Genomic DNA, 22,100 nt, shown 5'->3' with positions numbered 1-22,100 from the left:
TCTAGTGCTTGATCGCACTATTTATTCCATTCCACTCCTCCTTCCTTCTTAAGGAACTGAAAGAAGGGTCAACATTTGTCTAAGGAGAGGCTTATGAAGCGATTAAGTGCCGCTACCATCCCTGTCAACTTCTGCATTTCTTTAAGCTTGCGAGGTGGCTGTAAGTTGAGGATGGCTTTCACTTGCTGAAGGTTTGCTTTGATCCCCCTTCTTGTCAGCAAATAGCCTAGAAATATTCTTGACTCAATACCAAAAACACATTTAGCAACATTTAACTTTAATTTGTAGGTTTTAAGGATATTAAATGTGGTTTGCAGGTCTTTTAAATGGTCAGTTTCTAGCTTGCTTTTGACAACCATATCATCAATATAAATTTCCATGATTTTTCCTATCTGTTCAGAAAACATAATGGTAATTAGTTGTTGATAAGTGACTCTAGCATTTTTAAGCCCAAAAGGCATCACCTTTTAGCAATACAACCCTTATGGAGTTATAAAAGCAGTTTTTTCTTAGTCTGGCTAATTCATTGCTATTTGGTGATAGCCCCTATAGGCGTCCAGAAAACTCATTCTAGCATCCCTAGAAGTGGCGTCCACCAATTGGTCAATTTTTGGTAGGGGAAAGCAGTCTTTAGGGCAGGCTTTGTTAAGGCTTATGAATTCTACACATACTCTTCATTTCCATTCTTTTTCTTAATAACAACAATGTTAGATATCCAAATAGGGTAATGAACTTCTTTTATGGCTTTTGCGTCCAGGAGTCTTTCGACTTCCTCGACTATTGCCTCAATGTGATCTACATGAAACCTTCTACTTTTTTGAATTACTAATTTATATGCAAGATCAACATTGAGACAATGAATGATAATATTGGGGTCTACTCCTAGCATCTCATAAGGTGTGTAGGCGAAGACCTCAAGATTATCCATTAAAAACTTAAAACTGAGTTTTTTATCTTGTTTAGTCATAGAAGATCCGAACAGGAAGTACCTTTCAGGATTGTCGGACGATAATTGCATTTTATGGAGTTATTTTATCATGCGTCGATCCTTTCCAATCTCCTCCCAAACTTCTGAGTCCGGCATTTCGACTGAGCATACTCGTTTCTAAGCTAGCTTGACCTCTTTCTATCCCAAGGCGAGCATTAAATAGCTTCGTGCAAATACGTGGTCTCCTCAAATGGTTTCAATGCTTCATTCCTTGTTAGGGAACTTTAGGGCTTGGTGAAGTGTAGAGGGAATTGCTTTGAGCTAGTGCAACCATGGTCTACCCATAATAGCGTTGTGTGGTGAGGGCACATCTATGACCAAAAAGCATACTTCAAGGCGTACAAATTTTGTCCTAACTGGTAGCGTCACCTCTCTAACCAGCCAGTCTAGGTTAGAGTTAAAGCCTAGCAGTGGTGAGTCAACCTTCTTGAGATCTTGATCCTTGAGGCCCAAGCTCTGGTAAAGTTTATAGTACATGATCTCAGTTGTGCTGCCTTTATCAACCAATATCCTCTTCACTCAAAATCCATCCATGTCCAGTTCAATAATCAAAGCATCTGAGTGAGGCTAGACCAGCCCTTGCATGTCTTCTTCGAAAAAAGACATGACTAGGCCTCTAGAGTTGGCCTCGATCCTTGGCTTTTTGCTTTCCAAGGAATACTCTGCTTTGTAAACCTCCCTAAGATGTGCTGCTTTCTGCATCTCTCCCATGGCTTGTGCTACTCTATCTGGATGCGCAACTCTATAGATGACATGGATTATTCCCCTTGGAAGCTCTGTTGTCGCATCATTCCCTTCGTACTGATTGTTCTGCCCATTTTGTTACTACTCTCCCAGGAATTCATTTAGATGCCCAGCTGCTTCCATCTCATTGTCATGTACCCTACGCCGTTCAGGTAAGCACACTCACCCTATGATTTTGTACCTTTGGATCTCCCTTCATTTTGGCTGGCAATTTGAACCAAGGCTTGTTTTTAATCTCTAGAAGTATTTTCCAAATCGAGAGTCTGAACATAGTTTGAATTATGTAATCTATGTCTTTCTTTTTAATGGTCTGTCCTTTAGCCTCCTTTGCCTCCTTGCGCCAAGCACTGGTCTTTTGTGTGCTGGTTTTCATGCTACCCTGTCCTACTGACTTCTGGTCTTCTTCAAGCTTACCATATCGATCGATCTTGAGTTGTAGGTCTACAATAGTTTTAAGTAGGGTCTTAGTTAATGACTGTCATAGCTTGTCCTCTAGTTGGAGTCCTTGCTTGCAAGTTGAGATCGCTACCTTGTCTAAGCAGTCCTCCTCTATCTCATGAAAAGTCTCCCAGTAAAGCTGGGTATACTGCTTAATGGTCTGATCATCTGTCTTCTTTAGCTCCATGAGTGTATCTAGTCCCTTTGCCTTTATACTGTTTGCTATGAACTATTTAGTAAACTTATTCGCCAGCTGTTTCCAACTGTCAGTGGATTCTACTTGGAGCTTGTCATACTAGGCTCAGGTTGTTCTATCCAGACTGAAAGTGAACATTCGGTACATAAGTGCCTCGTTCTCGTTCCAGAGGGCTATGGCGTGGCGGTAATGGCGCAGGTAGTCTAAAGGGTCTAATCTTCCATCATAAAGTTAGAACTTTGGGATACTGAACTTCTTTGGCAGTTTTGCTGTGGAAATCTTCTTCGTGAATAGTGACACTAGCAGGGCTGGTCTTCTATCGGTTGCTTGGAAAGTTATCATTTCCGTTTGCTTCTGAACAAGACTTCGAATCTTGGGGTCTGATTGTGTAACTTATTCTATTCGCCGTGTTTTCGTCTTTCGTAGAGCCCTGTGGCTGGTAATCTTGCCACTAACAGCCTTGCGGCCTGGCCTGCCCCATGGGTTATTCTATCCCGATATTTCCACGACTGATCTAGAGTGTTGTCTGGTCTAGTCCTGGGCCGCCCTCTCCTTCCCCTGGGTGTTAATAAATGCCCTCATGTCCTCTATAGGCAAGTTGGAACCCTGGGTTAGACTTGACCTCCTTAGGCATTTCCCTTATGCCACTTCCTTTCTGTGCAGAAAGGATCTTACGTCGTCCGAATAAGCGTAATCCTCTGTTTGATATTCTTTTTGTTTGCAAGAGGTATAGTGATGCCCCTTAGATCTGGGCAGACTACTTGCTACATGACTGGTTTCGCCAGCCTTACGAGTCAGTATAGGTCTTTGATTTGTCTCAATCTGCATCCTCCCCTTAGATTGTTGTGACTGTCTCCTCCTTGGGGGACGCGAGCATCCCTCATTTTGCCCTTGAGGCACCAACTATTGATTCTGGTCTTGCTTCAGAGCCCTGACTTGGTTGGTGAGCTTTTTGAGTTACTAGTTCATGACATATATAGCTCGATTACAGCCAGCTAGCTCGTGCCCAATGGTTGCCTTCTGAGTTTTCAATGGCAAGCAAGTTTCTCTCTTCTTGTTCGCATTGTTCTTAAGATGTTCTGACATTCAAAGGGCGCCTTTGTTGGCTTGGGGAGAGGTTCACATCATGTTTATTCTAAGCAAATAAGTTGGCATCTTCCACTGCCATAGATAATCTGGAATCTCAGCACGTGGAGCTAAGCTTTTGGCTACAGAATTTCCACAAACAGTACCAAATTGTGGTCGGTAAAAATCAAACCACTTAGGCTGCGGCAGTGACGCGACGGAGATAACTTGGTTCCTGACTTGAAACACACTCAGATAACTATAAAGGGGTAGCTAGAGTAGCTTGGGGACCCTCCGATGCCTAACTCAATGACAAGATTAGACAAAGGTGCAGGATTACATAGTGAGATTCAAATAAAAGTGTTCGCATATCTCAATTGTGCTGATTGTCTCCTCTGTTTATAACTTGCTCTCACTAGCCGTTATGGGTTGTTAGTCTTCCCCACTCCTCACTTCAGCCCCTTTTCCTTAGGGATTATGCTCCACCAGGTGAGGATTTCTAGGAGTTGATTGAGCATAAAATATAGGAATGTGGATTAACTGGGTCTACGCCCTTCTTGGGTGTGCTTCTTTCTGCCTCTTTTCTATCTTAAAACTCCCTGACCTAGTCTGGACCTGGGCTGTCAGGCCAAACTCGAACTATCCTAGACTGACTTTGGCAGGGATGCCTACCCACTGTCAGCCTAGGAATTCTAGTCCTGCCTTATGTTGACTCGTTTTTTTTTGCCTTTCACATTTTACATCATAGGTCCCAGAAAGTATAGCTTTGGATTTGACAAAATGTTTGTTTAGCTGACTCAAGGGTGTGATTGGAAAATTCTATTGATAAAAAATAAAAAAAATAAAAAAAAGTGGGATTGGACTATAAATGAAATGGACCCCACTTGCAATTTGTTTAGTTGATTTATGAACTTTTGAATTGTTACTCCCAGGGGACTGTGAATCTTACACCACAGTGGAATTAGGTTGCCCTAGCTGGAGGTGGGTTTGTAATCCAACAGTAGTGTCCCAGGCAATGAGCAAGTGTCTTTTTTATTTGTTTTATATTATAATTATAATATATATATGGTGGATCATCACAGAATCTTCATCTTATTATAATAATATTATAATTTAATATATAATATTATTATTTAGAATAATTTTTATACAAATACTTAAAATATGCAAAAATAAAATAAAATAAAATAAAATAAAAATACATAAAATCATACAAAATTATAATAAGGGTATTTATGAAATTTCATATATTAATTTCATTGAAAGATGGTAAAATAAACAATAATTATTGTCATGATATTACTAATCTAGTAGTGTATAAACAAACACACTTTATCATACATTTCCAACTTAATACTATCACGTTACTAATCTTCTCACTCAATCTCACCGAACTCATAATCTCATCTAACATAATCCGCCAAATAAACATGGCCTAAAGGTAGAAGAATTAATTCAATCTCAAAAGGGAACTCTTCATAAGTTTTTAACTCACAAGAAACAAACAAAGAGTATAGATTCAGTTGATAATGAAGATCATATTGATGAAGACTTTGAAGATCTTGTGAGTGAAAAACCTAAAAAAAATGAACAATCAAATCAATACTTGAATGACAATGAAGATTCGGTGAATGAAGAACCTAATCAAAAAGAAAATTTCACTATAGACTGTGGACCCTTGAACATTTAAGATCCAAGCAATTGGGACAAGGTTGAAAAAAAATTAGAGATTTATTGGTAGAAAGAGGCCGTATAAGAGGTGCCGATGTGGATTTTCCTAATGATGAATTTGCTAAACATTTCTCCTCTACAAATTACATTTCACATTTACCAAATGTAGAGAAACAAGGCAGAAAATGGTTGGTAAATTCTAATGCTTTAAGATGGAAACAATATTTAGGGGTGTTTGGCAGGTTGGGTTTGGAAATTTTTATTTTTTTTTGCTAAAATACACAAAAAGAGAAAATAGGCTAAAATAGTCAATAAGACAAAATGTTACATCAAACTCATAATCATTTCATTTTTTCTCTCACAAACATCATATCCAACTACAAAAAAAAAATCCAACCATCTTCCCAAATACAACTATTTTAGCCTACAAAAATAGTCAAAAACTAAAATAACCAACTTCCCATACAAGGCCTTAGTTGGCTACTGATGGATTTAAAGATTGGAAGAATCTTAGTCAGAGACTTGGAAGTCATGAAACTAGCTATGAGCACATTATTTACAGGTGCAAATGGATTGAATGGAAGTTAGATTGCAGAAGAATGAAACAATTGATAAAAGTGTGCAAGAATAACAAATCACTAGAGAGAAAACATTGGAAACAAGTATTACCATAGTTGATAAGTTAGATTATGGAAACCTAATTAGTACTTTTGCATCTAAAAATGCAAGAATAGTAATATTAGTTGATAGTTAATTTGTCTAGTTTAGTTTTTTTTTTTTTTTTTTTTTTTTTTGAAATAGAATTTGCTAACTATAAAGCAACGGTGTTATATTTTTATCCTTTTGAATTTTTGTAATGATTTTTCATGTCTTTTGTAAGTGAGTAAATTTTAGTAAAATAAGTACTTTTCGTTTCTTCCACAAAGATTTTTTTTTTTTTTGTCATTATATATAAGTGGCCCCCATTTTAATCGTTCGCCAACTCAAAACTGGCCCTGCATTTGGGTAATGATTCTTATTGTTGGTGATGTCACTTGTCCCTCTCCTAGGATGTGACTAACCCTTCTTGCTTCTTTGGGAAATCTCTTCTCTTTGGCGGGTAACCCTTGTACGAGACATGAAGTCAAGATGTCGACTATTTACCATGTGCACATCTCTCCTCAGCTTAGCGCCTTTAGCCGAGAAGCTGTAGATTTCTTCGGTTCCCACAACTACTCTTTTAAATTTCAAAAACATGAGTAGTTAAGCCGAGGATTCAATTTCTTCTTTTTGGAATATATTTCACAACTGTTTTGATTGTAAATTTCATATAGCACACATAACATTTTCAATTTCATAGTACCATTCTAATTTTTTAAAGGAGGGTGGAGAGAATTATTCAGGGGTTCATCTTGGGATTCACTTCAATGATTTAAACTGACATGGATAGGCCCACGAGGCATACAGTCCACGGCAAACCGCCCCGAACCCATCACCTCGGACCCGTAGCATAATTTAATTGGCAAAGCCCAGGACAGCTGGAGTCCACCTGGACTGTATCACCCAAGGGCATTCGGACACATGACAGATGAGACACAGGCCACATCAGCAGACAAAGATCTGCAGAGTTATTGCCACAACACATCACCATTAATGCAGCCCATCACAGCATTTATTACGACAACACCTCCCCGTCGGAACAGAGCCCCCTCACCCTGAACAAGGTAAGCTACGGCACAGGCTTTCGGCGAAAAGGGGGGCACGTCACAAAGGACAGTGAAATGATTACCAAAGGATATAAGCAACAAGAGAAGCACAAGAATAAGGTTAAGCTTTTCATTTCTCCATCTTCTTCGCTACATTTTCCTGTCTTCCTTCTACTAATTCTCTCGCCGGAGGGTTCACTGGGGGACTGCCCCGTTCCCCTTTGGACTTGCTTGCAGGTCATTTGACGGAATCACCACCCGAAACCAGAACCTGAAGAACCTGGGCCAGCCTGACCCATCCACTCGGGACGGCTTGTATCATCAGTTGGCGCCGACTGTGGGAAACTTAGTGGTTTATCCGAGCGCTAGTTGTGTTCACTACCGCCGGAGCCCTCCCTTCTCACCATCACCTTTCCCTCTTGCCCGTCCAGGTGTATGGTCACGACTAGGTCCATGGCTTCTCACCACAACGCCGCCGATCACCAAACAGATCCTTCCCACCCAACTAACCAACCACAATATATCATCGAGCTCACCAACAGCATTAACCGCATGGCCGAGCAAAACCAGGCCCTGATCAATGCGTTACTCCAGAGAAACCCCCCCGGTCCACCTCCAAATATCCCACCCAACCAAGGAATAACCCCAGGCCATACTGCTCCACAACCCCCTCCGCCTAACCCAGAAGGCTCGCAGCCCCTTCCTCCCCAACATGAAAACCTACCACCCCCACCTCCACGCCCGCCAGTCGCAGCACTGGCTCCTGAGGGGGAAGCTAGCAGTGTCCAGCCTTGATTAACCGACCATGGCGACAACATTCCCCTCTGGGACGCTGAAATCCGAGCTATGAAACTCCAACTACAAGGGGTCATGCAGAACATTCAGCACAAGCCCTCAGTCACCACCAACTCGCCTTTTGTTGCCTCCATCCGCGACAAACCATTGCCTGCCAAGTTCAAGATGCCTACCGTTGACTCCTTCGATGGCACGACGGACCCAGTCGACCATCTGGAATCCTATCGCACCCTCATGATCCTCCATGCTTTCCCTGACGAGATCATGTGCGGAGCTTTTCCAGTGACACTGAAGGGATCAGCTCGGCTGTGGTTTAGCCAACTCCCGGCGGACTCCGTCTCCACCTTTCAACACCTCAGTGACTCCTTCCTGAGCCACTTTATTGGAGCCCAGCGTCAGAGACGCCCAGCCACCCAGCTCCTTAACATTCGTCAGACCGAGGGGGAGTCGCTCCGCAGCTTTGTCACCCGGTTCAACACCAAAGCCCTTCAAGTAGCGGAGAATCACGATAAGGTCATCCTCACCGCTTTCATGGCCGGCCTGCGGTCGTCTGATTTCCTTTTCTCCCTCTCCAAAAACCCTCCAACCACCATGGCAGCTCTACTATCCAAAGCCCAGAAATACATGAATGCTGAAGATTCCCTGGCCGCTCGGCAAGAGCCGACCCCTAAAAATCCGAACCCCAGAGACAAGAGGAAAGACCCCGAGCCCAGAACTGCCCAGTATAATAGCCAAACACCCCACTATAATGACCGACCCCCCCGAACCGACCGGCCGACTCCGACCAGACCACCCGGTCGGTTTGAGCGGTACACACCCCTCAACTCCCCCATGGAGCACGTCCTCAATCAAATCCAGCGGGACTACCCCCTCAAGTGGCCCCTACCGTCCAGACACCCTTCCACCCGGAAGGATCAGTCCAAATACTGCCGCTTCCACCAAGACCATGGCCATACTACCGACGAGTGCATCAACCTCAAAGACCAGGTCGAGACCTTCATCCGCCAGGGCTGCCTCAGCCGATTCACAGACCCCCGCCCCGCACAGAGGCAAAGAACTGACCTTCCCAGGAACAATTGGCGACGCACACCACCCCGCAATCAAGCCCCACCAAACGAAGGCCACGATCGCCCGCCACCACAGCCTCGGCCTCCGGGCAATCCCCCTCCACCAGTCGGAGAAATCAGAGTCATTTCGGGGGCCTTGCTTGCGGGGGGCCATCCCGCTCAGCTCAGAAGGCAGAACTCAGAAAAATCAGACAAGGCTCAGACAAAGCAGTGGCGACGGTGGATCGACCTCCCAAACAGTCAAAACAATGGATCGAACCCATCACCTTCACCGACACCGACTGTGCAGGAGTCCGTTACCCACATGATGACCCCCTTGTCATTTCCGCCATCCTCTCCAACTACAAATTCAGACGAGTCCTCGTAGACAACGGCAGCTCTTCAGACATTATCTTCCTCAATTGCTTCCGCCAGCTCAAGATTGGGGAAGAGAGTTTGTCTCCTCTCCAAACCCCTCTGGTTGGCTTCACCGGCGACCGCATTACCTCCATCGGTTCCATCGATCTACCTATCACCATTGGCGAGCACCCCCGGCAGACCACTAAGTTGCTCACCTTTCTTGTGGTCGACTGCCCCTCTGCTTACAACACCATCCTCGGCCGCACAGCCCTCAACGCCTTCCAAGCCATCACATCTACATATCATCTTGCCATCAAATTTCCTACCGATCTCGGTGTCGGCACTGTCAAAAGAGAGCAGACCGTGGCCAGGGAGTGTTATGTCACCTCGCTCAAGGAAGTCAAGTTAAAAGAGGCCATGATCATCGAAGGCCTTGACGTCCGAGATGAGGACGAGCTGGCCAGAGGTGAACCTGTAGAGGAACTTATTGAAGTCAACATTGATCCCACCAACCCAATCAGAACCGCCAAGATTGGCAGCCAATTACCTTCCCAAGTCAAGGCCGACCTCACTGCTCTCCTGACCGAGCACAGAGATGTATTCGCCTGGACCCATTCTGACATGCCCGGCATCGACCCCTCCTTCATAACCCATCGCCTCAGCATCGAACCCCACTTTCGACCCCACCGCCAGAAGCAACGCATTTTCCACCTGGAGCGTAACACCCTCATAGCCGCCGAAGTTGACAAACTCCTCGAGGCCCAATTCATCAAAAATGTGGACTATCCTAGGTGGCTGTCCAACGTGGTCCTCGTCCGCAAACACAATGGCAAATGGCGGCTCTGTGTCGACTACTCTGACCTGAACCGAGCTTGTCCCAAAGACAGCTACCCCCTTCCCCGTATAGATTTGCTGGTCGACGCCACGGCCGGTCATCAAATGCTCAGCTTCATGGATGCCTTCTCTGGGTACAACCAAATTCTGATGCACACATCCGACCAGGAGCACACATCATTTATCACCGACCGAGGTACCTACCACTACTGTGTAATGCCGTTCAGATTGAAGAATGCTGGGGCCACTTATCAGCGGCTGGTTAACGCCGTTTTCCACCACCAAATAGGTCGGAATATGGAAGTCTACGTCGACGACATGCTAGTCAAAAGCAAATACTCCTCCGATCACCTTGCTGACTTACGTGAGACCTTCGCCACTTTGCACAAGTACCAGATGAAACTCAACCCAGATAAGTGCGCCTTTGGCGTAGGGTCCGGCAAATTTTTGGGCTTTATGGTCAGTCAGCGCGGCATCGAAGCTAACCCTGAGAAGACCAAGGCCTTGGTTGAGATGCAGTCGCCTAGGACGGTCAAAGAAGTTCAGAGACTCACGAGCCGAGTGGCGGCCCTCAACCGGTTCATCTCCCGTGCGACAGATAAGTGCTTGCCCTTCTTCAAAGTTCTTCGGAAGACTTTTGAATGGACAGCTGAATCCGAAGAGGCTTTCCAACAGTTAAAGCAGTGCATGGCCAACCCCCCTTCTCTCCCAAGCAATCACGGGCGAACCCCTCTTCCTCTACCTAGCGGTATCGGAAACCGCAGTCAGTGTAGCTCTCCTCAGAGAAGATGGCTTAATCCAACGGCCGGTCTATTACATCAGTCGGGCTCTCAGGGGTGCGGAGCAGAACTACCCCTTGCTGGAAAAACTGTCCCTGGCCTTGGTCATTGCCTCTAGACGACTCCGCCCATACTTCCAAGCTTATTCCATTGTGGTCCTCACCGACCAACCCCTGAAGAAGGTCATGCAGCAACCAGAACTCTCAGGTAGACTAATGCAGTGGTCCGTAGAACTCAGCCAGTTCGACATCTCTTACCGCCCTCGGACAGCAATTAAGGGGCAGGCCGTAGCTGACTTCATCATGGAGTTCACCAAGCCGACCCCGACCACAACACCTTCGCCCCTACCAACTCCAACAGAGCCAGAAGATCCTCATTCTTGGACTCTTAATGTCGACGGATCGTCCCGAAGAGAAGGAAGCGGTGCCGGCCTCATCCTCACCTCTCCTGAGGGCGGCTTCTTCAAATGTGCCCTCCGTCTCTTCTTTGAAGCAAGCAACAATGAAGCCGAGTATGATGCATTAATAGCAGGACTCCGCCTCGCCAAGGACATAGGGGTCAGCCATCTCCGAGTTTTCAGCGACTCCCAACTCGTCGTCGGTCAGATGACGGGGGACTTTGATGCCAAGGACGACACGATGCGAGCTTACAGAGACCTGGCACTCCCCCTTGCTCGCCTCTTCAATACCTTCCACATCAGGCATATTCCTCGGGCAGAAAACTCCAAAGTAGATGAGATGGCCCAGTTGGCCTCTGCTGATCATCCTACTCTCAGCCAGGATGTCCGCATTGAATATCTACACCACCCGGCCGTTTCACCCGATCTACAAGCTATACAATACATTCAAAATGAACCTATCCCTTGGGCATCTAACATCCTCCTATTCTTGACCACAGGAGTACTCCCAGATGACCAGCAGCAGGCTTCCAAAGTCCGATCCTGAGCGTCCAATTACGTCATTGTCGACGATATATTGTACAAACGCGGCTTCTCCCGGCCATATCTACGGTGCCTCAATCCAGCGCAAGCAACTTACGTAATGCAGGAGATCCATGAGGGGATTTGTGGTAATCACTCAGGAGGCAGGTCCCTTGCCCAGAAGATACTCCGTACTGGGTACTTTTGGCCAACTCTCAATCAGGATGCGACCGACTTCGTGCTCAAATGCGATAAATGTCAACGGTTCGCCAACATCCCTCACGCCCCTCCTACAGAGTTAATCACACTATGCAGCCCTTACCCGTTTGCCAAGTGGGGGATCGACCTGGTCGGTCCGCTTCCCACCGGTCGAGGTCAAACCAAGTTCGCGATCGTTGCCATTGATTACTTCACCAAGTGGGTCGAGGCTGAACCCCTTGCCACAATCACCGAGCGGAACACCACCAGGTTTATCTGGCAATCGATCATTTGCCGATTTGGCATCCCTCAAGCCATTATCTCTAACAATGGCAAACAATTCGATAACGCGAAGTACAGAAAATTTTGTGCAGATCTCCACATCCAACCGTGCTTCTCCTCCCCCGATCACCCCCAAGCAAACGGCCAGGTTGAGGTCACCAACCGTTCCCTTATGAAAATCATCAAAACCAAGCTCGAAGCTGCTAAAGGCCTTTGGGCTGAGGAACTGCCAAATGTACTCTGGGCTTACCGAACCACCGCTCGCACTCCCACTGGTGAAACCCCTTTTCGCTTAACATATGGCGCTGAGGCGGTTATTCCGGTAGAAGTCGGCTTGCCCACCCCTAGGATTTTACATCCGGATCTGGCCGTAGCCAAAGAACTCCACCGAACAGAATTGGACCTCATCGAAGAGCTCAGAGAGACCGCTGCTGTCAGATCGGCTTCGTACCAGCAGAAAATGAGAACACACTACAACCGCCGAGTCCGACCACGAGAGTTCTCCGTAGGGGACCTCGTCTTACGAGAAGTGACTCTTGCTACAAAGAATCCAACCGAGGGTAAACTGGCAGCAAAATGGGAGGGGCCCTACGTTGTGAAGACCCGACCACGACCAGGCACTTACCGATTTCAAGACATGGAAGGCCGAGACCTGCCCCATCTCTGGAATGCGGAACATTTGAAGCGTTACTATCAATAATTCGTACTTTTGTATTGACAATATCGTTGTATTTCCCTTTCTATACATAATGCAAACTCCGCCTGGTGATTTCGGTTTTCATAATTCAACTGTCTCTATGTCGCTCCCATAACTTTTTCACTTGCAGTACTTCAAAAGCCTCGGCCAGACCGAGCACTTCAAAGCCTCGGTCAGACCGAGCACTTCAAAAGCCTCGGCAGACCGAGCACTTCAAAAGCCTCAGCCAGACTGAGCACTCCAAAGCCTCGGCAGACCGAGCACTTCCAAGGCCTCAGTCAGACCGAGCATTTCAACAGCCTCAGCCTGACTGAGCACTTCAACACCAAGCAGCACCACATTTTCAACACTTAGTCACATTCTGAAGCTTCTTCACAGTTCCAGGACCACGTCTTTACCTACTTAAATTCTCCACATACTCTCACGTATTACATTTACTGATCAGATTATTCGCCAACTATTTTGTTACAATTTACAACCTGCCTCTTACTCCAATTTTTCCATTATCTTTTCAATTTTCATACAACTCCAATCGCATTATTTGTATTGACAATATTTTATGACCAGTTTTAACTCTCACGTTGGCTAATTTATGACCAATATCTTAATCGCATTATTTTTATTGACAATATTTTATGACCAATTTTTATTGACAATATTTTCATACAACTCCAGTTTTAACTCTCAATTTTTTAACTTGTATAACTCTCACGTCGCACAATATTTTTATTGACCCAATCTTTATGACCAGTTTTAACTACAACATTTCACTCATGCTGGCAACATAAGCACAATACACAAAATTCAACTAGCTATACATTCATCCATTACAATTAAATAATCTTTGTACACAACTTCATTACAGTTAAATTCTCCATACCTTCATTCATTCACTCCTTTACAATGTGTTTACAAGTTAAAAAAAAAAACAAACACAGAGCACGCCCAGTCTTTCTTCTCCTTGGCTACTCCTCCTCGCTAGATGCCAGATCCTCTTCTTCAACGCCTTCGTCCAGGGGGGTCTGGGCCACATCATCTTCGCCTATTGTCACACTACTAAGGTCCAAGTGTGGGAACAGCTCTTCAGCTCTGCGCTTGAACATTTTCCAACCGCTATCCCAAAACTCGGCCATTTCGTGCTTATAGAAGTCTGACTGCTGGAACCTTTCAATCACCTCTGCCTCTGTCCTACCTCCAGCAGTCTTCCTTGATGGGCCCACCCCCCCAGACTCCTGACCTGCCAGACTCCTGGCGACAGCAGCATCCACCACCATCTGAAATTCGGGGGACCATTTATATTGCTTTACTGCTGCGACGCATAGATCAGGGTAGGCCGCCTTTTCAGACGCCGCCTTCGCCCTTTCCTCGTCCAGCTCCCTTTGCAGGGCCCCCCTTTCAACAGCCGCCGTCGCCCTCTCCTCTTCCACCCCCTTCCTCAGACTCTCCAGCTCCGCCACCGCCTTCGCCTTCTCCATCTCCCACTCCCTCAGAAGCCTCCCCTTCTCCTCCTCTGCTTTGGCACGCTCCTCCCCCAACTCCTTCAACAGATCTCCAATTCTGAAGTCCGCTTCATCCTTTTGCCTGACCAGCTCTTCATTGCTGGTCATGGCCTCTTCATGCCGCTCGATTGCCACGGCTCAGGCCCTCTCAGACTCTTCCAACTTTTTCTGTTCACCAGCCAGTTGGAACTCCAGCGACACAACCTTACGGCGTGTGTCCTCCAGTTCCAACTTGACTGCTGGCAGATCAACATGGGCAGTCTTCCAGTCGGCACTATCCTTCTTTAATTTGGCCAACTGAGCCCTGGCCTCCTCAGCCTTCAACTTGGCAGCCCCAGCCTTCCTAAGAAGGGCCCCCGCCAAGGTAGTTACCTCCATTTGGGCGGAGCATAACCCCCTCAGCAGGTCGGCTTCATTATACCCAGATGCCGCGCGCAGAGCTCCCTCCTCCACAATCTTCACCAGGCGGTCTGCCCCCGCCCTGGCTGGGCCTTCTTCTCCCTCCAACCTTCCAGCCACCGCGCGCGCGTGATAAATCGCCGTGGCCAGACGAACCCCTCCTTCCTGGGAGTCAGGCCTCTTCTGGACCTGTTCCCCTCCGCTCGGCGCCGCCTCACTCACCCCAGCCTCCACTTGCACTGGTGGAGCAATCTCCACAACCTCCACCGTCGGGATGACCTCCACCACATCTGGGGCGTCCTTTGCCACAGGGACCTCCACCTCCGTTGGGGCCACCTTCGCCCTCTTGGCCCCAGACTCCTCTGCAGCTTCCTCTGGGGCACTCCTCTTCTTCTTCTTCTTTTTCAGAGGCTCCATCCCCTTTCTGACCTTTTCTTTTACAGGGTCTACAGGCGGCGGCCGCGGCTCAAAGCTGCTTAAGTCTTTTTCCCCCAACGGCCTGGGGCGCGGTCGGATCCTCTCCCGCGCGATCGGTTGAGGCGGTCGGTCCCTCTGCGCCTCCATCAACTTCTTGGCCTTGGCCATAACGACTCGGTCCTCTACCTCCTGCGCTCTCCTCCTCTCCTCCAACTCCGCCCGGCCAAGGTCTCCACCTTTCGGCCGCGGTCCCAGCCCCGCCTCAAACAGTGCAGACGGCTGGACAAGATCGTCCCATTTGACCTTCTCTCTCTCTCTCCACTCCTTCACTCTCTTCACCCTCTCTTCCGCTACCGCCCCCAGTCTCGACTCCATCGACCGGGTTGGCACCTTCCAGATGGTGCGTACACCCATCCCCCCATTAACTGCCACGAAGAACCACCGTGGCCGCCACCCCTTGATCGACGTAGGCAGCCCTGCCACCAACCCCCTCCTCATCACCGCCTGTAGGGTGACCCAAGTTTCTTGCTGCCCCGACGCCTTGTAACACGAGAAGAACTCGTCTATCGTCATGGCCTCCTCCCCATTCGCCTTAGGCCACGCACTCGCACAGGCCAGCAGAATCTTCCACGCATTGGGCATCAATTGCCTCGGCGCTACCTCCAGGCGATTTAGTACGTCAACCACCACTTGAGGCAGTGGCAGCCTCAGCCCCCCTTTTAGCACCTCCTCGTACAAGGAAAATTCCCCTAGCCTCACAGTAGACGGCCTTTCCCCTGATGTTGGCAGCCGTAACTCTACCTCCGCCGGAATCTGGTACCGTCCCCTAATCACCTCCAAATCCGCCGCCGTGAGTGTGGATCTATCCGCCTTAGTGTGCCACTGATCTGGCTCTACCTGGCTTAGTGGCTGTGGCGCCAATACCAGGACCGACGCCTGCGATTCTCCCACCGTTTCCCCCACCATTCGCACCTCCGTCCTGTATTGCGCTGCTAACTCTTCCCCATCATCATCCCCCAACGGGTCCACCCTCACATTAACTCCTTCTTCTTGTGCCATTTCTAGGGTTTACTTGCAACTCACTTCTCACGCAGGAACGAGGAAGTTCAGAAAATGCTAACACAGGTATGTCGTATGCAGTGAAGGAATTAACACTTGGATATTTTGGGTTTTTGTACACAGGTAGTTGAAACGCATTATACCAACACCCCACGGTTTACCCGTATTCCGTGGATCCGCATTAATTTTCGCCCGTTTCAAAACCTTTCAAATCAACCGCCAAAGCCGCCTTTTCAAAACCCCACTCGTGACCTATCGTTTCATTTCTGCTCCAACGCTTCACTTCCCCCACGATATTACCATGTGTATGGCCACGATGCACTGTCCTCTCCCCTTCCCCACTGTCCCCCCCCTTTCCCCTGTCTTTTCCATTTCAAATCATCACATGGCCCCAACCAACCCCCTCTCCTTTCGAACCCCGCGCCGTCCTGGTCGGCACGCCTCTCGGTCGACCCTTCTCACTCGGCCACCCTCACGGGCGGCACGCCTCTCGGCCGACCCTTCTCACTCGGCCACCCTCGCGGTCGGCACGCCTCTCGGCCGACCCTTCTCACTCGGCCACCCTCGCGGTCGGCACGCCTCTCGGCCGACCCTTCTCACTCGGCCACCCTCGCGGTCGGCACGCCTCTCGGTCGACCCTTCTCACTCGGCCACCCTCGCGGTCGGCACGCCTCTCGATCGACCCTTCTCACTCGGCCACCCTCGCGGTCGGCACGCCTCTCGGTCGACCCGTCTCACTCGGCCACCCTCGCGGTCGACACGCCTCTCGGCCGACGCCTCCTGCTCGGCCACCCTCACGGTCAGCTTTTCGGTTCGAATTTCTCTTCCTTATTACTATTCCCTTCGTTGGACTAAAGCTGCACTCGAAAATGGGGGACTACTGACATGGACAGGCCCACGAGGCATATAGCCCACGGCAAACCGCCCCGAACCCATCACCTCGGACCCGTAGCATAACTTAATTGGCAAAGCCCAGGACAGCTGGAGTCCACCTGGACTGTATCACCCAAGGGCATTCGGACACATGACAGATGAGACACAGGCCACATCAGCAGACAAAGATCTGCAGAGTTATTGCCACAACACATCACTATTAATGCAGCCCATCACAGCATTTATTACGACAACACCTCCCCGTCGGAACAGAGCCCCCTCACCCTGAACAAGGTAAGCTACGGCACAGGCTTTCGGCGAAAAGGGGGGCACGTCACAAAGGACAGTAAAATGATTACCAAAGGATATAAGCAACAAGAGAAGCACAAGAATAAGGTTAAGCTTTTCATTTCTCCATCTTCTTCGCTACATTTTCCTATCTTCCTTCTACTAATTCTCTCGCCGGAGGGTTCACTGGGGGACTGCCCCATTCCCCTTTGGACTTGCTTGTAGGTCATTTGACGGAATCACCACCCGAAACCAGAACCTGAAGAACCTGGGCCAGCCTGACCCATCCACTCGGGACTGCCTGTATCATCATAAACAATTCATTTATATGGATTGCCAAGTGTATTATCTATGCAAAAAAATAAGATAATTAGATATCGATAACTACATAATCATGTTACATTTATCTTTAAAAAATGAACAACAATTATAATTTTAAAAATAAGTCGTCTATTTTTTCAAAACAAATGTGTCTTCATCCTACGACTACGAATATTCAATAATTATAATTTTTTACATGAACAGTTTAGATCACTAAAATGAATCTTAAAATGAGCCTATTAAGAACCAACAATACTGCCCTCATTGGAATTTAATCCCCTTTTTTTTAAAAAGCGTTAAGATCCTCTAGAGTGGAATAGTAGAGTGATCTCCTACGGTGAATTTATGAGGGTATGACACTTATCCCACTAATGGAACTAAGGGTTGAGATCAATCCCTTACCAAAACAACGTCGTTTTGGTGGGGAAAATTAAAAATAAAAAAATAAAAGAAAAAATGTGAAAAGAGAAACGAAGAGAGAGAGAGAGAGGACACACAGCCACCGGAGTTCTTCTCCATCTCTAGTGCACTCTCCTTCCCTCCTTGCAACCCCATCCCTCCCCTTCTCCTCATCAAGATCGTCTTTTGTTTCTTTATCTTTTGATTGTGAGATTGAATCACCATCCATCCAAGCAAGGCAATGATGGGTAACTCCAAGAGCAGCCTCGACTTGCAATTGAGTTGAAGGACTCGAAGCATGGAATGACGCTTTTGTAGTCCCACACCTCAAGCAAGAACACTCTGGGAGTGGATGCGAGAGAAAAGACAGTGGCTTAGAGCGTAAGAAGCCTTAAACAGACACACAAAAGCAAAAACAAAAATGATATGGTCCACACACATATTATAGGCGAAATTAGTTGAAGAAAATGTAGAAATTTTTGGTGAAAACAACCAGAAGTGTTCCAAAATGTAGATTCCAAAAACACATTTACCAAGTACAAAACATAAAAGCTTGCTTTGGTGAAAGAAATAAAGAAATCCATTTGGGTCTTTTCCAACAATCCCAAACCCCAGAACAAAGATAAAATAAAATTTAAGCAAAAACCCCAAAATCTAAAAGTATACAAAGGTTAAAATGAATGAGTAAAGAGAAACTAAATTGAAGTTTCAAATCACATAATTTCACTGTCTATATATGAAACAAAATCTTATCTTCCATTTATTTTCTGATCAGGCGAATGAGGGAAGGGGAAAATCAGATTTGAAAGATAGTAATTCAGAGAGAACATGCATAGAAAGATAGCGGAATTGAAAGATGAGATCTTGGAGAAGTTTACATTTGTAGAAAGATCTGCATTCTCAAAGAGGGGTCTCTAAGAGAAGATTGTGATTGAAGCCTGGAACTTTGAAATACCTTGCTCTGTATATCTCCCAAAGTTTCTCTCTCTCTCTCTCTCTCTCTCTCTCTCTCTCTCTCTATTCTCTTGCAACTATTCTTTATTAATTTCTCTCTCTCATGCTTGAGCGAAAGGCGTTAAGATCAAATTCAGGAGAGTGCGCCGGAGATGAAGGACTCTGGTGGCTGTGTGTCCTTTCTCTCTCTTCGTTTCTCATTTCATGTTTTTTTTTTTTTTTTTTTTGTTAGTTTCCCCAGCAAAACGACATTATTTTGGTGAGCAATTAATCTCAACCCTTAGTTTTATTAGTGAGACAGGTGTTGCGTCCTTATAAATTCACTGTAAGAGATCACTCTACTATTTCACTCTAGAAAATATTACCGCTTTTAAAAAAGCCAACATGTTAAATTTGTAATTAATTTTCTTAGTTTGTTAAACAAATATATCATAAATTATTTCCATCCAAACAAACCGTACAAATAAATTTTAGTCCTTGTAGTTCCATAATCCGTATACAACACATAGGTAAAAAAAAACAAAAAAACAAACTAATTTCCATGAGAAAATCCTTATTTTTGGAAATCATTCAAAGCAGTGGCCACAGAACTCTGACTAGATCCTGACCTTATTTGCACACAACAGTATGAAACCTCTCTGTATAAACTCAGAGAGATAGAGAGACAGAGAGATTGATTCATCTCTTGCATACAACTCCTCTACCATCCATTCCACTTCCACAATTCAAATCACCATACTCGAAACCCTCTGACGAATTGAAGCTCCCATTGAATCTCGCAACAGCGCAATCTACAGCAAAGAGGTTCGAAGATCCAAATTCCTTATGACCACCCAAAACCGGCATCACAACCCCCATCTTTACCTTGCTCACATAATCGCCGCCGTAAGTCTGCCCCAAAACGCCATTAACGCCGCCGCTGAGCGAGTAAAACTTAAACCCTAGGTCTAAATGTGCGAAGCAATCCTCTTCGGTGACTCCATAGTTGTGCACTCTCGAATCTTTCTCAGTAATCGGAACAACATTCGCTTTAATTTTGAAATTCCCTTCGACTTCGATCACCACTGAATTGGCATCGCGAGATCTGGTAATGGAGACGCCGGAGACTGCGGAGGGCTGCCAGGTGTCGCCGGAGACGGCGGAGAGGAGGACCGGTTCGCCGTCGAAGGAGAGGGATAGTCGGTCGACAGAGTCGTCCCAGATTGCGGTTTTTTGGGCAGCGATGGAGAGTTTGTGAGAGTCGAAGAGGATTCCGAGAGATTGGATCCATGTGAAGTCTCTCTTCATGTTGGAGTTGCGTTTGCCGATGAAGTGAGCGTTGATGTGGAGATTGGAATCGGTGACTATGCAGAAGTCTTGGTCCTTTTTGCCATGGAAGTAGAACGCTATTCCGTCCGCGCCAACGAAGCGTGGGTCCTGGCAAACTGCTCCCGGCCGATTGCAGTCTGCGCGGGTAATCAATTTCAAAAGCTTAAATATGTAATTTTTTAGTATAGTAGTTTTTTTAATGGTAAGAAAAATAATTTTAAAAAATTGACATGGGAGACATATTTTTAGAATTTGTTTTTAAATTATAAATTATACGGAAAATAAGCTCCTAATTATCTTGATAACATGATTAAAAATTAATCAAAAATGTTTCATGCCCCCTTTTCCCCCACTCCCTTTGACCCCCTCTCTCTCACATTGGTTAGGTTACATTTTCTTTTTTTCCTGCTCCTCCAATCACCACCCGCCACGTGTCTGTGGGGGATTGTGAGGGTGGTGATTAGAGGGGGTCTCCTCAAAATTAATTATGGGATATTTATACAGTCACACAAAAAATACATATAAATATATAAGATTTACGAGATGTATTAGTGGGATGGATCACTTTTAAAATATCTATTATCCGTTGATATACATGTCATATCTAATTTTGTGACAATTTTGTTTTTGTAGACTTATTCTAAAGAATTGGATAAAAAAATTGATTTATACAAAATATTTTTCATTTAAAAGAGGGGCCAGAGAGAGAGAGAGAGAGAGAGAGAAACTTACTGCAAACAGGACTGCATATGGCACAATCAACCTCACATTGCTCAGGACAAGCAATGGGACATGTAAACTCTCTCCGGTAGCACGTTTCATGAGCCTTATTCATGCATCTGGCTTTCTTGGGATTAGTCGAAGGTGGCGGAGTTGAAGGTGGCAACGGTGGAGTAGAAATAGGAGTAGGAGGGGATGTGGGCACATTGGAAGGAGGAGGTGGTGGTGATGATGTAGGAACACTAGGAGGAGGTGGCAGTGTAGGAACCTCAGTAGGAGGTGGCGGTGGAGTGGAAATAGGAGATGGTGGTGACGGTGTACGAGAAGGAGGTGGTGAATGTGGCGTTTTGTGTTTTGGTGGCGGTGGACTATGAGGAGGAGGTGGTGAATGTGGCTTTTTCTGTTTTGGTGGTGGTGGAGGCGATGGCGGTGGTGGTGGCGGAGGTGATGGTGGTGGCGGTGGCGGCGGTGGTGGTGGCGGCGCCGTACACACGGCTTGACAAGTAACACAATCTACAGTGCAATTGCGAGGGCAATCCAAAGGGCAATGGAGATTCTTGTTTTGCCGACAAATAGGGAAATTCTTGTCTTTACACTTGACATGTTTAGGTTTAGGTGCTTTTGGTGCTCCGTCAGCCACCACCACTATAAGGAGTACAAGACACACACAAAGGGGCACCATAGGTTGAGCCATTTTGATCTTTGGTGCAATTAGAATTGTTGGGAGTCTGTGTGCATTTGGATTCATAGTAATTCTGGTTTTTATAGATGTTCTAAATTAGGGAAGGCAAATGTGCCCTTAAATCTAGCATATATTAGTTGTCCACTTGCTCTCATCTTTCCAAATTCCAAGCGAAGTGTTGCTTAGGTAATTCAAAAGTTCCAAAAGGTCAACCTTAATAGTGCTTGATGTTTAAGTTAACAATTCTTTTACAAGTATAAAAATTATTAAACACAAAATACATATGAATAAATAAAATTTTATAAAATTATTGAGTACGAATAGAGTACCATGTATTATTGTTATGTAATATTTTTATCAAATTGTCAGCTCACAAATACTGATATAAATGTAATGAATTTCCTTTGTCTAAACCAATTACAATGAAAAAATTGCCTCACATGAAATACACTTTATTGGATATGTGATAATTACTCGAAAATCC

The 22,100-nt window shown here is 46.1% G+C and overlaps 1 protein-coding gene across 1 annotated transcript; it reads right to left on the bottom strand.

Annotated features, from left to right (window-relative positions):
* Window positions 1–19,318: 19,318 nt before the first annotated feature.
* LOC114265441 (uncharacterized) lies at window positions 19,319–21,759 on the bottom strand. Its single transcript, XM_028206261.2, has 2 exons — window positions 20,947–21,759; window positions 19,319–20,351 (listed from the first exon to the last, which is right to left on the bottom strand). The coding sequence occupies exons 1-2, from the start codon at window positions 21,680–21,682 to the stop codon at window positions 19,585–19,587; spliced, it is 1,503 nt and encodes a 500-aa protein (XP_028062062.2). The 5' UTR covers window positions 21,683–21,759; the 3' UTR covers window positions 19,319–19,584.
* Window positions 21,760–22,100: the final 341 nt, after the last annotated feature.

Source organism: Camellia sinensis, chromosome 14 (assembly GCF_055761805.1).
Source record: "Camellia sinensis isolate YWXY chromosome 14, ASM5576180v1, whole genome shotgun sequence".
NCBI classification, from domain to species: Eukaryota; Viridiplantae; Streptophyta; class Magnoliopsida; order Ericales; family Theaceae; genus Camellia; species Camellia sinensis.
Note: the sequence above shows the minus strand (reverse complement) of the source record. Positions and strands in the feature narration are given on the sequence as shown.